General features: G+C 42.2%; 2 protein-coding genes across 2 annotated transcripts; one reads left to right on the forward strand and one right to left on the reverse strand.

Moving 5' to 3' along the window:
- The first annotated feature begins 3,981 nt into the window (after positions 1-3,981).
- LOC143154209 (3-hydroxyacyl-CoA dehydrogenase type-2) lies at positions 3,982-7,921 on the forward strand. The gene is made up of 10 exons (XM_076326125.1): positions 3,982-3,996; positions 4,202-4,363; positions 5,266-5,268; positions 5,694-5,696; positions 5,790-5,815; positions 5,892-5,935; positions 5,997-6,019; positions 6,163-6,230; positions 6,571-7,019; positions 7,719-7,921. The coding sequence occupies exons 1-10, from the start codon at positions 3,982-3,984 to the stop codon at positions 7,919-7,921; spliced, it is 996 nt and encodes a 331-aa protein (XP_076182240.1).
- Positions 7,922-9,941: 2,020 nt separating this feature from the next.
- On the reverse strand, positions 9,942-14,411 carry LOC143154195 (uncharacterized). Its single transcript, XM_076326094.1, has 2 exons — positions 14,300-14,411; positions 9,942-13,600 (listed from the first exon to the last, which is right to left on the reverse strand). Exons 1-2 carry the CDS (start codon positions 14,384-14,386, stop codon positions 10,070-10,072), a joined length of 3,618 nt encoding a protein of 1,205 aa, XP_076182209.1. The 5' UTR covers positions 14,387-14,411; the 3' UTR covers positions 9,942-10,069.
- Positions 14,412-15,626: the final 1,215 nt, after the last annotated feature.

Below are 15,626 nucleotides of genomic sequence, written 5' to 3' on the forward strand. Positions count from 1 at the left end.
GTTTAACGCGTTAAACTCCACGACGATCGTCCCTGGGGGACTCGGTACAAACTTACAACGGATTCGCCGAACCGCTTACAAGACACCGACTCTAACGCTTAGGGAACTTTTAAACGCGCGTTACACTCCTTCTACCGTTGCGTTGGAGATATTTAGATATTGGGTTGTTCGGAATGTCATTTCGTTTTTTTTTTTGTTTTTTTTTAGGGGAAATGAAACAAGATTTTTTTTAGAGTGTATAAACATTTTATTAGATTATACATTCTCCATTTTGGAAAACAAGATCACTTTCCGAACAACCCAATAGTAAGTGGCTTCGAGCACAATTTGCAAAGTACCGAAATCAACCGAATTGCAATTTCTCCTAGATTTTGTTTCTTTTTTTTGGTGAAAATGAAACACGATTTTTTTACAGTGTATAAATATTTTATTAGATTATACATTCTCCATTTTGGAAAACGAGATCACTTTCCGAACAACCCAATAGTAAGTAGCTTCGAGCACAGTTTGCAAAGTACCGAAATCAACCGAATTGCAATTTCTCCTACATTTCCTTTTTTTTTTGTGGAAATAAAACACGATTTTTTTAGAGTGTATAAACATTTTATGAAATTATACATTCTCCGTTTTGGAAAACGAAATCACTTTACGAACAACCCAATATTTTCTTGAAAATTTTAGAAAGAAACCCTTACGTAATGTTTTCAAGAAGACAATTTAGCGTTCACGAGAGCAGTGAGAGTTGTGACCGACCTTGACTTCGATTGCAACATTAAGTAGAGGTTAATTAATATAGAAAATTTTGTCGATATTTTATGATTTGTGTTATGGATCGTTTACAGATCGATTTATTTAATATAATACGGTTAACGAATAGTTTCTTTTTGTGAAAATGAAACACCATTTTCTTGGAGTGTATCATTTTATGCAATTATGCATTCTCCGTTTTGGAAAACGATATCACTTTACGAACAACCCAATATCTGCAACGAATAGTTTCTTTTTGTGAAAATGAAACACGATTGTTTTTAGAGTGTATCAACATTTTATGAAATTATACATTCTCCGTTTTGGAAAACGATATCACTTTACGAACAACAGAATATCTGCAACGAATAGTTTCTTTTTGTGAAAATGAAACACGATTGTTTTTAGAGTATTCAAACATTTTATGAAATTATACATTCCCCGTTTTGGAAAACGAAATCACTTTACATACAATACAATCACTCAACACAATATTTAAACTTTTTACACTATGGTTCGTACAAATATCGAGGATGTTCTCAAATGTAGAAAACTGTCGCGATGTTTAACGAGGTCGGTACCAAGTCATTTTCCTCGTTTTCGAAAATTTTTTTGGGAAATATTCGGAAAGTCATTTCGTTTTCCAAAATGGAAAATATATAATTTAATGAAATCTTTATATACTCTAAAAAAATCGTGTTTCATTTTTTCCAGAGAAAACGAAACAACTTTCCGAATATACTCAATATTTCTTTGCAGATATTTCAACTTTTCACACTACGGTTCGTACAAATATCGGGGATGTTCTCAAATGTATTAAACTGCCGCGATGTTTAACGAGGTCGGTACCAAGTCATTTTCCTCGTTTTCGAACGTTCTTTTGGGAAACAATTCGAAAATGGTTTTAGGAAAATTTGTATTTCTCGCGAAATTATATTTCACGGAGCCTTGGTGCTGATATAAACTGTGGTGATATTTTGAAAATATCGAGACGCTTTCAAAGAAACGATAATTTCGGAATTACCTTGATAAGTATCGAAGTAGGTGTAGAATCAGTTGTGAAACGTCTTTTGCAAATATAAGACACAGAAATTCAGCATTTACGACGATTGAAGCAAGAAAGAGATTGAATAAGTTTAATGCAAGGCCTAAAGAACTTTTAAATGAAAGGATTGCAGTCGTATGCAACGAAACGTAACGGACAAATTGTTAAATAGCGTGGATCGATTCTTCGGTGGGTAATCAGTACCTAATATAGTGCCACGAAATATTAATTTATAAAAACGCAACAATAATTGAGGTTTCACCTACAACCTAATCGGTACACGTTTCAAAAATTCTACTTCACCGTCCGTACATTGTACACTAAGATTTTTCATCGTTGGAATATTTTTGCATCCACTTCAAGTACGTATAAACATGCACAAGTGCATCGAGAAATAGTGAAATCGATTTTCTCGGGAATTGTATTTTATTTCAAGTTACGTATATTTCACCAGCACTTCGTTCGTTTCGATGTTGCGGCGGGGTACAGTCTCGAAGAATGCAGTTTTCGATCAATAAAGCAGAGAGTTGCAAGTAATCCGAAGCACCAGGTGTTATAGAGGTCTCAGGTTGTTCGACACGTTCCAATGCAAATGTCAGGTTGAGCGTTCCGACCTCGCGTAATGCGCATGTTAATCGGCCGAGGCTACGTCGAGCAACGGTACCAACGGCATAATTCGCTCAATTTACAAGCCTTATCGCAACCGTTGCATTTAATCGTCGAGAATTAGGTTATACCGCCCACCTGACGTTGCCGCCTTAACAGATCGTTGTTTCCAACGAATATTCCCGCGACAAAAATCTTTCCCACTAACGATGTTGTGACGAGTATCTAGGAGCTATTCGTGCAAATTTCGCTGGAACGTTAGATAAGACCACAGTGTCGAAGAATCTACCGATTCATTTTTCAATTAAAATTTTAAGCACGTAATTGGAGAGGTGGACGAATGTAAAGTAAATCGAACAAGATGTACCTGTATGCGTAAAAAATGCAACACGACTGAAACTTTGTGGTTGAAACTTGAAGCAAAGGTGCTTCGAAGAATACTTTCTTCAAAATTTGGAACTGAAACATTGATACGTGACAAATAGAATTTCTGTGTTAAATTGTAACCTTTGGATGATGTGTTAATCGTAACTTTTAGATAATACTGTACTTTTTGGAATGTTTTTAACAAAAGATTCGTCGATACTGCTAGTCACTGCCAATTTGTCTATTCGAGAAGATAGTGGAAAACTGTTATGGTAAGACAATAAAGAATCGATTCAACTTACACGATACAATCTTCACCAATCCTTGTAATTTTCAAATCAATGGTGTCGGTTTTATCGTAGTCGTAAAACGACAAATAACAATACTAGTGTACTTGTAAAATAGCTTGTTATTTTCTCGTAATTGGCACTCCTTCAATACTTTTATCGATAAGATACATATTATACAATTATTCACAAAAAGGAAAAGTAACTCCGACTTCGACAAAGGCACGTTGAGAATCGATTGCTCTCGCGAATAAAATTCAATAACCAATCGTACATTGACATTGTCGCATTATTGTACGATCAACGTCATTAACGAACGATTTTGTTGCTTTTAGGACACTAGTCGAGCCGCAGCCCAATGATTTCGACAATGTACCCAGACCAAATGTCAATGGACACCCTGTATAATCTCAGCTGAACAAACTCTTCGGTACTACAATTTTAGTTTCGTTTGAAGTGAGCGTTGGAGTGCAATTACATTGCGTACTAGACCGTATCTCTGGTTACATTTGCGAACAACGTCGAATACTGTCAAACGGAATGACAGTCGTTCGCCTTTGACTGCCATCTGTTTCGTCGTTAGAACCGTCATTTTCCAATAGTAAAAATAAACCGATGGATTGAAAAATTGAAGAGAAACGGAGACCAATCGGTGAGCAACGAGCACGCGTCTCGATCGACAATTATTCTATTTACATATCGAGTGGAATTTCACAAATCCTTGCGTCTTGGTCGTTCGTTCGAATAAAAACCCACTCGAGAAGGGAAAACTGACAGGGAACTCGATTTATCAGATTTTTAAAGTTTTTCTACGTTGGTCCAAAGTACTCCAGCAACTTGGAATTTTCTTAAATCAAAGTAGGAGAAGTTTAGGACGGAAGAAAATTCAAACTTCGAGTCTATGGTGCGCAATAAACGAGGAATGTCGAAATGGATAAAATGAAGGTAACGCTACGATAATTCGATTTCTCCTCGTTAACGTGCATACCTCGTTTCTCGAGCCATCGATACAGTATTTTTAACAGTATCGAAGTCCGAGTAACCGATAAATTGGTTGAACGACAAAAAAAAAAAATTGTCACCGAAGATTCGGTGGTTTTGAAACTTGTGAATTGGAAAGATCAAATTGTCGATTGAATATGATTTTCAGCACATTGTCGCTTACATAACTGGAGGCGGTAACGGTATTGGAAAGGCCATCGCGGAGAAAATTGTTTGTCAAGGTGGTAAAGTGGTGCTGGCAGATATATCTTGCAACGCAGCTAAACTTGCCGAGAAAATGGGCGAGAAAGCTTTATTTTCGTGTACCGACGTAAGTTAAGTTCCTCGCAAAATTTCGCTTCCATTTCTTACGTACGAGTAAACCTGTCCGTTCTATCGAATAAAATAGAATTAAAGGATTGTAAATATTTTCACCACCTTCGAATGTGTTTTTAAACGCTGTAAAACGGTTTACGAGGTGGTGATCGCATTTAGTTGCGTTTAGTTTTATCTTGAGACGTACACCTTCTGGAAATTACGTATTGCAAAGTTGAAGAATACTTTTCCATTTCACCTACTTTCGTTCGACTCGACTAATATATAAATATATATATAACTAATATATATATATATATATATATATATATATATATATATATATATATATACTAATATATATAAACTCGCGAACGAGTTTTACAAACGGCAACAATATTAAGTGTAATCGAAACGGTTGAAAAATAATTATTCGGAACATCTGTGAAATATTTCGAGGTCAATAATAAAATGACAAATCACGCTTTGCAAATTCGAGAAACGAAGAAAATTAAGAGCCACCTATTCTTTTCTATTTGTGAATATTGGAATATAAGGGGTGCTTCATCCCTTCGATGTTATCTTGGAAAGTATTGAAGATATAATAATTGCACACAAATGTTTCACGGTTTCTCGAGTAAATTAATATTCGTACATAGGTGCTGTACAGTATAAGTAACGATAATTGAAAATTCCTTTTTTTATTTATCCTTCGATCGTACAATTTTCTATCGTGTCGGAAAAAGTAAGCTATTATTATCCTAAACTCGCTTAAAGCAACAATTTGTCTTACGATTGGAAATCGATGAATCGATGAATAGAATTATATTTTATTAAAATAAAGAAACTGTTGCCTAAATCTAGATCAACTCGACGTTTTCAAAGAGAATCGTCGACGTGACGTTTGTTTCAATATAGAGAGTAATAACGAACAAATTACGAGAAAATATACCGGCGCATAATATTTTTAACCGGCTCGAAACATAAATCTCGTCCAAATTCGTACGTTTAAATATATTTTCTTAAAAATATTAAAAAGAAACCTTTGTAGAATGTTTTCGAAAAGAAAATTTAACGTTTACGAGGACGTTATTGAAACTCGAGTTAAACGTTAATTTCGATGAATTGCAACTTGGAATGCTTTTGTATATAATTCTTCTAAACGCTAAGCTTTGCAGCTGTGTTAATTGTCTCGTTTTCTCGACGAGAAGCTCTCTTTCTCGTTTACGAAACCGGAACTTTAAAGCTCCCCGGCAACGGACTCCCGACAACTAATTTCTGCTTTCATTAACTTCGTCGAACCGTTTGTAGACACATTTTCTGGGTAAATTAATATTGTCCGGCAGATTGTCCGATATTGAACAGCCATCTTTAAATTTCTAGGCCACCAGCACGCTTAGCGCTTAAGAATTTAATAACAGTGCATCTTTCTTCCGATGTAGACGTCTCTGCTGCAGCAGCCATTTTGGTAACCAGTGGAATAAATCCTGATGATTACTGGATTGTTCGATAAATTTTGTCGATCGATAAAACTTATTATCTAGGTTACTAGGTAATAGTAGTATTATTAGTAGTAATCTAAGATATAGTATGTATCTATAGTATATAGGATATATAGTAGTACTAAATATAGTATTATATTTTGATAGTACTAGTACCTAGTACTATCAAAGTAGTGGGTAGTAGTAGTACCTAGGACTATCAAAGTAGTGGGTAGTAGTAGTACCTAGTACTATCAAAGTGGTGGGTAGTAGTAGTATCTAGTACTATCAAAGTAGTGGGTAGTAGTAGTACCTAGTACTATCAAAATTGTAGGTAGTAGTAGTACCTAGTACTATCAAAGTAATGGGTAGTAGTAGTACCCAGGACTATCAAAGTAGTGGGTAGTAGTAGTACCTAGGACTATCAAAGTAGTGGGTAGTAATAGTACCTAGGACTATCAAAGTAGTGGGTAGTAGTAGTACCTAGTATTATCAAAGTAGTGGGTTGTAGTAGTAGTAGTACCTAGGACTATCAAAGTAGTGGGTAGTAGTAGTACCTAGTACTAGTAGTAGTAGTACCCCAGATAATAAATTTTATCGAACGACAAACGTTATTAAACAACCTAGTAAACACAGCTAAGAACTTGTCGAAATTTTACGTTACTATAGTATTACGTTATTATAGGTAACTGCGTCGAGCAAAACTCGAATCCGTTAATAACGCACATCTTCTACGCAAAAGGGTACCGAGAAATATTTTGCAGGTTAGGAACGAGAAGGATGTGGAAGAGAGCCTGAAATGCGCGAAAGCAAAGTTCGGCGGGGTGAACGTGCTCGTCAATGCTGCAGCTGTCTTCGGTTGCGAGCCATTGTACGATTTCAAGAGCAAGAAACCTCATTCGGTCGATCTGTACAGGTGTCTGTACGAGACCAACGTTTGGGGTGTGTTCAACGTTACTCGTTTAATGGTCGGCATGATGGCAGAGAACAAACCAGATGCCCATCGACACAGAGGCGTTATTATTAATTTCTCGAGCGCGTTCGCGAACGACTCGCCGCCACGAATGGTCGCTTATGGTAGCGCAAGCGCTGCAGTTGCTGGAATGACGATACCTTTCGCGAGAGGAATCGCTGAGAAAGGAATACGCGTTGTCGGTATATGCCCTGGTTTTATAAACAGCCCCATGACAGGTAAATCGATGATTCGAATCACTCGATACTTTACAATCACTTTTTGCTGAACGAAACTTAACCCTTTGCGACGAAGTCGTTACGCATGATCGCGTCAACTGGTGTATACACTTTTGACCACTTTCGCGCAGAGAGGTCCAAAGAAAATCATAAAATTATTTAGAAGTATGTCAAATCGACATAGGTTTGCGAATCCTCGTGTTTGTTTTCAATTAAATTCATAGTTTCGTCGAAGATGCTCCATGTATCTATCTTTCGTTTCCAGACGAGAGTTAGAGAGTAGAATTCTTATCACAGAATCGACAATGCACTCGAATACTGCAAATCTATAGTACGATTTCTTTGGAGTACAAACGAAACGAATTTGTTCGATCGCGAAGGTGCGATAAACTGAGAAATATTTGTTACGAATTATTGTTACATTCTTTTAGGTCGATTTTTCAATTATTCTCCGGTAGAATTACACTTTTCTTACTCCCAAACTCAATCGTTCAACATTTTAAAAATCACACCAAAGAACCTCCCAATTACTCCTAAACTGATTCCCTTGTATAGACGTTATACGCAGAGGGTTAAGTAATCGTAACTCGTTATCGAAAAAGAAAAAAAAAACCTTTTCCATCCGAAAGAAATTTTACAAACCTTGATGAAAAAGACGACAATTTTCGTAACACGATTCGAATGTTCGCTCGCGTTCAGCTCGGTTCAAACCGGAAGAGAAGAAAACCTGGATCGCGATGAAACTAACTCCGCGTCGTTTCGGATGTACCGAAGAAGTGGCGCATTTGGTCCAAGCGTGCATCGAGAATCCATTGATCAACGGCGAGAACATACGCATCGATATGGGATTCCGATACAACCAGACTGGAGACGGTCAACAAGAGGATTCGAAGAAGTGTTAAATAACGTTTCTCGCGTTGAAGAAACATTGATTGGTCTGTGTCGATGGAAAGTTCGTTTCGCACCGTTAGAACGATAGACCGAGAACAAACGATGATTCGTATATCGCGATTCGGTCAGGTTCGGCGGGTCTTTATCGATAATCGATTTTTCGTTTCTTCCCGAGTGGATTGTCGTCCGGTTCGCGTATCGTCCGCGTTTAATCCGCGTTTCGTCCGCCGAGTACAGCAACCATCGAACACGTTTGCACGTCAGGGGGGACACTTACGTTCCGTGTTTAATAAATGTTTCTCGTTGTATCATCGATCGAGTCTCGTCCGTTAACGTCGATCAGTCGTTGAAAATCCGTGCGGAGATATCGCGATAAAAATGACGGCCGTGGTAACCGTCGAGAGACGCGATCAGCCAACGGATTCTCGAGCACGTCCCGAAGACGGCGTCATCAGCGACGACGTGCAACCGCACCGCACCGCACCGCCACCTACTTTCTCCCGGATAAAATTTATGTATGGAAATATCCGCGCGCGAGCATTACGCATGTAGAATATCACGACCAGCAGCTGGAGGCCCTCCCGTGACGACACTTCGTAGGAAAATGTATTTTAACGCTCACGATGGAACCACCAATGTGGAAATACGCGCTCGAGCGACCCTTTCCTTTCCCGCGCCATTCGTTTTCTACCGGTCGTCTCCACCCGCGAACCTCTCGCCGAACCCCGCGCCAACGGAATCTCCATCGACAACCCTACAAGCATCGAAGCCGCGAGAACTACATAGTCGAGAGCTTCTTTCATATTTCTACGTGTAGATTTGCGGTACAGAGCCGCGTTCCCGCGGCCACGAACCTCCTCATGTTTTATGCACACACGATGACAATTTTACCAGGCGGGAACAGATTGTTACGCTCGGGGATGAGTCGGTCAGCGAAGACGTCGCTTCGTTATCGAGGATCTTACCTCACCTTCTTTTACATCTCTCCCGAAAGCTATACTCGAAAACGCGTACGAAGATTTTACGGGGAATTTTTACTTTTTATTATACCTCGGTACCCGGTCCTCTTACAGAGGAACTTCAGAACCGATATTTGACGATTTTAATAGATTTCGAGTACACGACTATTGGTATTGTAAACGTAGACGTGTGTAGCCAGTATCGACGAAGATAAGTTTGAGATTTAAACAATGTGTAACATATGTAATCGTATTGTCATCGTGAATATTATACCTTCGTAATTTCACTTCTCTTGTACGAGCGTTATTTATTTATTTCATTCAGAAAGGCGACACTCGGAAGGTATCTCGAAACGTTCAATGAACGAGGACAAATTAATTGTCTCTCTAGATTGATGTAAAATGCCACTGTGAATGGGACACGATATCACGACTTGTTGACTGGCTGGTTTTTGCATCAGGAAGGTCTTGAGATTTGGATGATATTTCGTTTCAACAAAATGGTGCTCCTTGGCACGCAGCGAACGAAACAATGGCACTTTTGCAAACAAAATTTCCGCAACGCGTAATTTCTCGAAGAGGTGACGTCAATTGGCCACCAAGATCGTGCGATTTGTAATCTTTGAACCTTTTTCTTGGGATCGCGTCAAGAGTAAGGTTTACGCCGACGATCCAGAGACAATTGAACCGAAAGACAACATCGAACGCGTCATTGGTGAAATTCAGCAACGAGTGACTCCGTTTCGAAATTTTCGTCGAACAAATCCGTAGAAACGCGTGGTCGTTTGGATTCTCGCGATACTTTCTCTTCTTTCTTCGCCGCATTATTTGTCTTTCAATTCGGTCAGAAACTTTCGTTCTCGTATTCGACGAGTAAAAGATTAGCTACATCGGGTTCGAACGAAAACAGCTCAACCTGGAATCGAACAACTCCATCGTTTCGTTTACGAATCTCCAGTTTTTGCGAAATAAATTGAGTAAAGGTCACGGACAACATGGAACGCGTTGGAAAGGCAGGAAAGACTCGCTCGACGCGCAAAGTATTCGAACGGATCGAATGACACGGTTGTAGTTCGATTGCAGTGTTACTATATTTCTTCACTGTTAACTTAATCCATACTTTTATACATAATTTTGCATTAAGTACGTATCACGAGTTTCAACGGAACGTAGGCCCGATGAAAATACTATTCGTTAGCTTCAATCGTCTGCTGCTACTTCCATCGAGAAACGGATTCCGCGCGGGTTCTGTCCTGCCGAATAGATGACGCTTCTGCTGATTGCTTCGACGGTGCTCACACCTTCCCGGAGCACAATATTCCTCACGGTGTACAGTGGATTTTTCATCGCTGCGTTGTAGTATATCCATAGAACGTCGTTGCTCAAGTTGTTGAGCGCAAGCACGGGGTTGCGGCTGCGTACCGCCCTGCTTGTGGCTCTCTGTATGGCGACGCGTAGATTTCTCTCACCGGGTGACAGTGCACGCGCTGTTGCATTTCTGGCGGACTGAATGCTGCTGCGCAGACCGGGCAGATCCGGGAATTGGTATATGGGTTTTGGCACTGGTATCAGAACTACCGGTACGCTGACATTCCTGAAGTCAATGTTGGAGAACACCCTCGACAGGTTGACCATAGGACTGTAGCTCAGCTGTTGCACGGTGTTGTTTTTATTGCCCCCTTCGGCGGACCTCTTCGCGATTTTAATAGTTGGAATACGAATAGTTGGAGTAAAGACGGTGGAATCGATGCGGACGGTTGGAATACGAATGATTGGAACGCGAACTGTTGAAACGTTGATCTTTGGAATATTAGGTATTAGATTGGGGATTGGAACGCGAACTGTTGAAACGTTGATCTTTGGAATATTAGGTATTAGATTGGGGATTGGAACGCGAACTGTTGAAACGTTGATCTTTGGAATATTAGGTATTAGATTGGGGATTGGAACGCGAACTGTTGGAACGTTGATGCTTGGAATATTAGGAATTAGATTGGGGATTGGGATGCGAGCCGTTTGAATAGGGTTGAATTGAACACGGGTACTCGCTACACTAGAAGCCGTTGTAGTGGTCGTAGGTCTGGGACGGTGAGTGTGCGTGGGTCTCACACGGGGAGTAGTGGTAGGTCTAGGACGGCGAGTGCGCGTAGGTCTGGTACGGGGAGTAGTAGTGGGTCTGGGACGGTGAGTGTGCGTAGGTCTGGGACGGTGAGTGTGCGTAGGTCTAGGACGGGGAGTAGTAGTAGGTCTAGGACGGTGAGTGTGCGTAGGTCTAGGACGGTGAGTGTGCGTAGGTCTAGTTCGTTGAGTAGTCGTTACACGAGGAGTAGTGGAGGGACTTTCTGTGGTAGTAGTACTCGAAGATTCGGTAGATGGCTCGGTTGTAGAAGCAACGGTAGAAGAAGACTCAGTAGGAGAAGTACTTGGTGCAGACGTTGCAACGGTTGTACTGGTTTCGTCACTTCCGGAAGCATCTGTGGTTGGAGCACCACTGCTAGAAGTGGACTCGGAAGCAGCGGTAGTTGACGAAGGAGGGGCACTGGATGCGCTGGGTTCGCTGCTCGGGGGACTACTCTCGCTGACGGCGGTGGTTGACGAAGGAGGGGCACTGGATGCGCTGGGTTCGCTGCTCGGGGAACTACTCTCGCTGGCGGCGGTAGTTGACGAAGGAGGGGCACTGGATGCGCTGGGTTCGCTGCTCGGGGGACTACTCTCGCTGGCGGCGGTGGTTGACGAAGGAGGGGCACTGGATGCGCTGGGTTCGCTGCTCGGGGAACTACTCTCGCTGGCGGCGGTAGTTGACGAAGGAGGGGCACTGGATGCGCTGGGTTCGCTGCTCGGGGGACTACTCTCGCTGGCGGCGGTGGTTGACGAAGGAGGGGCACTGGATGCGCTGGGTTCGCTGCTCGGGGGACTACTCTCGCTGGCGGCGGTAGTTGACGAAGGAGGAGCACTGGATGGGCTGGGATCGCTGCTCGGGGGACTACTCTCGCTGGCGGCGGTGGTTGACGAAGGAGGGGCACTGGATGCGCTGGGTTCGCTGCTCGGGGGACTACTCTCGCTGGCGGCGGTAGTTGACGAAGGAGGAGCACTGGATGGGCTGGGATCGCTGCTCGGGGAACTACTCTCGCTGACGGCGGTAGTTGACGAAGGAGGAGCACTGGATGGGCTGGGATCGCTGCTCGGGGAACTACTCTCGCTGGCGGCGGTAGTTGACGAAGGAGGAGCACTGGATGCGCTAGGTTCGCGGCTCGGGGAACTACTCTCGCTAGCAGCGGTAGACGAAGGAGGGGCAGAACTAGATTTGTTTTCATCATCGTTTGGGGAACTACTTCTAGCACTAAGTCCGTTAGGAACACCAATCGTGGTAGACGAAGCACTAGATCCACCTTCGGTTGTGGAACCACTGGTAGAAGAGGGTTGGCTAGCAGCGGTTGTCGAAGAAGGACGTGGTCGATTTGGACAATGTGGACGATGATGCGGAGGACGCGGACGGAACGGTAAATTTGTACCGGGACGTCCTGGAATATGTGGACGATTTGGAATGTGTGTACCATTCGGGCGATTCGGGGGACTTGGAATTGGAAGAGTACCGTTCGGGCGACCGGGCCGATTCGGAATTGGAACGGTACCGTTAGGGCGACCGGGTCGATTCGGGATTGGAAGAGTACCATTCGGGCGATTTGGGCGACTCGGGATTGGAAGAGTACCATTCGGGCGATTTGGGCGACTCGGGATTGGAAGAGTACCATTTGGGCGATTTGGGCGATTCGGGATTGGAAGAGTACCATTCGGGCGACCGGGACGATTTGGAATTGGAATGGTACCGTTCGGGCGACCGGGTAGTACCGGAACTGGAATAGTACCATTTGGGCGATTTGGGCGACTCGGGATTGGAAGAGTACCATTCGGGCGACCGGGACGATTTGGAAGTGGAATGGTACCGTTCGGGCGACCGGGTAGTACCGGAACTGGAATAGTACCATTTGGGCGATTTGGGCGACTCGGGATTGGAAGAGTACCATTCGGGCGACCGGGACGATTTGGAAGTGGTATGGTACCGTTAGGGCGACCGGGTAGTACCGGAACTGGAATAGTACCATTTGGGCGATTTGGGCGACTCGGGATTGGAAGAGTACCGTTCGGGCGACCGGGTAGTACCGGAATTGGAATACTGCCATTTTGACGACCGGGTAGTCCCGGAATTGGGATACTGCCATTTTGACGACCGGGTAGTCCCGGAATTGGGATACTGCCATTTTGACGACCGGGTAGTCCCGGAATTGGAATACTGCTATTTTGACGACCGGGTAGTCCCGGAATTGGAATACTGCCATTTTGGCGACCGGGTAGTCCCGGAATTGGAATACTGCCATTTTGACGACCTGGTAGTCCCGGAATTGGGATACTGCCATTTTGACGACCTGGTAGTCCCGGAATTGGAATACTACCATTTTGACGACCGGGTAGACTCGGAATGGGAATACTCGAACCATTCGAACCATTCGAATTCCTACCCGAATTAGTTCTATTATTGAGTCGTTCCAGATCATCTATCAATTTTTTGGTGTCCTCGAGGATTTTGTTCACCACCTTAACACGTACGTCCGAAATAGATAACCGTCCTGGCCGTCTTGTTTGTTGCGCAGTTGAAGATTCACTCGCAGGTGCTTGCGTGGAACGAAGCGACGGCAAGTTTCCTTCTCTGATGGAAGACCCAGCATTTACGATCTGTTCGGAATGAAACGAGATTTATTTAATAATATTGTAACGTTATATTTGTACACTCCATCGAAAGGAAGAGAAACGTATGAACAGGGAAGTAGGTATCTTCGTGACCTACGGAATTTCTTTAATCGAGAAAGTAAAATGTTTCGAATTTATTCGTCAAGGATTTAAGCTATTTAATTACAACAAATCGAGGTACCCAAAGTGTTTTCTGCGGTTGCTTTTTGAAGAAAAGTATAAAACTATCCCAAATTGTATCGACATTTACTGGTAACGGAAGATGATATTTAAAAGAACGATACACGGAGAACTACCGATCATTTCCTATTGTTATTGTTAATTCATTCTTTACCGTTTTTAGTAAATTGCTATATTTGTGAAAAAAAAACTGTTTCCAAGTGCAAAGGATTAGTGTATACGAACGAGGGATCTTCGCAGTATCAATTTTCAAAATTTCTACAAAAGTTACGAGACATTGCGTCTAACCAGGAGAAAGAAAGATCAGGCATGGCGGGAATTTCGAATCGTATCGTATCGGACTTTTTAGTCAGTCTTTCCAAAGCCATCCGATACGAAAAAATAATTCAACACTGTCCACATTCTACTTACTCGTGGTACGAGCTCTGATTTTCCTTTCTTCCTACAATGCATAACAGGTGTATCGGAAAAGATAAGTCGCTTCTATGGCTGACACAGACTTACCGATTGGCCAAGACGGGGCGGGAATATAATAGCGCACGTGGCGCTAGCCACAAGAGCAAGAATGCACAGCACTGATGCCTGATGCATGGTTGATCCGCTACTATACTCTTCGTCCACGAATTCTCGGATATTTATACCAAGCCGATGAACGACGATCTACTTATTAAAAAATAATAGGAAAAATAATGAATGCACATCTGTGTTCCCAGTTGCGTCACAGAATGACATTTCGTAACAAACGATATCGCCGAATGTCGTTTCGACTTCCGTGATCTATTGTTATGATAAGAATGCGCAACCATCGGTGCACATGTAAACTGTTGCACATTTTCCAGAAGCTTTTGCATCTTCTTCGAGATACGTAATACACGAATGACCAGTCGTAGCTATCTAATTGTTTTTCCACCTTGATGAACCGTTGAAACCGATGGTTTTCATCGAGCAATTGGTTTCACCAATTGAGTACGATCATTTTTCATCGTGTTACGATTGTGTTTTCTTCTTGTTTCAGAGTTTTCGAAATCCTAGCATTCAAAGTGTCGACTGTTTCAAATATTCGCGCGAAAGAAGGTTTGTAATAATTCGATACTCTGCGAGTGTTTCTAAATGTACATGCGTTCAACACGAGAAGCCTTACTGTACAGGTAATTTAATATTTTCGTTTCTCGTGTCCATTTTCGATTTTCAAATTAATTCTCATCCTCGAAGAAGTATATACAAGTTCAACGTAAATCCTGAGACAATTGTAGAAAAATTGGGAAAAGGATGCAAGTCGATCGAAAATTTCATTCGTTTTTCGATGGCTTCGAGAATGTTTGATTCAACGTCTACATCGACAAATTTACAAGTTAGATATAGGGGATCATTGGGACAAATTTCTCGACTCCTTTGAATTGATCCAAATTCTTGCTTAATTCGGCTCAGATCGCGCTGTTAACAACGACCGCGCAAATATCGTAATAAATTTCATTAGATTTCAATATCGAATTCGATTCAACGACGAATCGTTTCTTACAAGCTTAGATGGTTCTCGTGTATTCGCGCCGAGTACTTCCGTACTCTGTCGTTAAATAAAACGAGGTAAAGGTGCGTATAAAATAAATATCGCGCTTGGTTTATTCGTGTTGTCACGATCTCTCGAGTATCGTGAATAAGGTATGATTCCCAATTGAAATTCTTCCGCAAGTTGGACAGGAATTTTCGACCGGCGAGATCGACATAGAAGTGGAATCTCCGAGGAAACTGGCGGAATTTTCGCGAGGAAATGAACACGTGGCATGCCTGCTCCGAAAAGTTTTCCTTCGACGGGAGCTACCGATTCGTAAAC

Source organism: Ptiloglossa arizonensis, chromosome 14 (genome assembly GCF_051014685.1).
Source record: "Ptiloglossa arizonensis isolate GNS036 chromosome 14, iyPtiAriz1_principal, whole genome shotgun sequence".
In the NCBI taxonomy this organism is placed as follows: domain Eukaryota; kingdom Metazoa; phylum Arthropoda; class Insecta; order Hymenoptera; family Colletidae; genus Ptiloglossa; species Ptiloglossa arizonensis.

Bases quoted from the DNA above. Each gene is read 5' to 3' on its own strand.
- LOC143154195 (XM_076326094.1), bottom strand. From the start codon at position 14,386: ATGCATCAGGCATCAGTGCTGTGCATTCTTGCTCTTGTGGCTAGCGCC. The intron at 13,601-14,299 runs GTAAGTCTGTGT...CATTCCGAACAG, and splicing joins CGCCCCGTCTTGGCCAATCG to ATCGTAAATGCTGGGTCTTC.
- LOC143154209 (XM_076326125.1), top strand. The intron at 5,936-5,996 runs GTATGTATCTAT...ATATTTTGATAG, and splicing joins TAGTAGTAATCTAAGATATA to TACTAGTACCTAGTACTATC. The intron at 7,020-7,718 runs GTAAATCGATGA...GCTCGCGTTCAG, and splicing joins TATAAACAGCCCCATGACAG to CTCGGTTCAAACCGGAAGAG.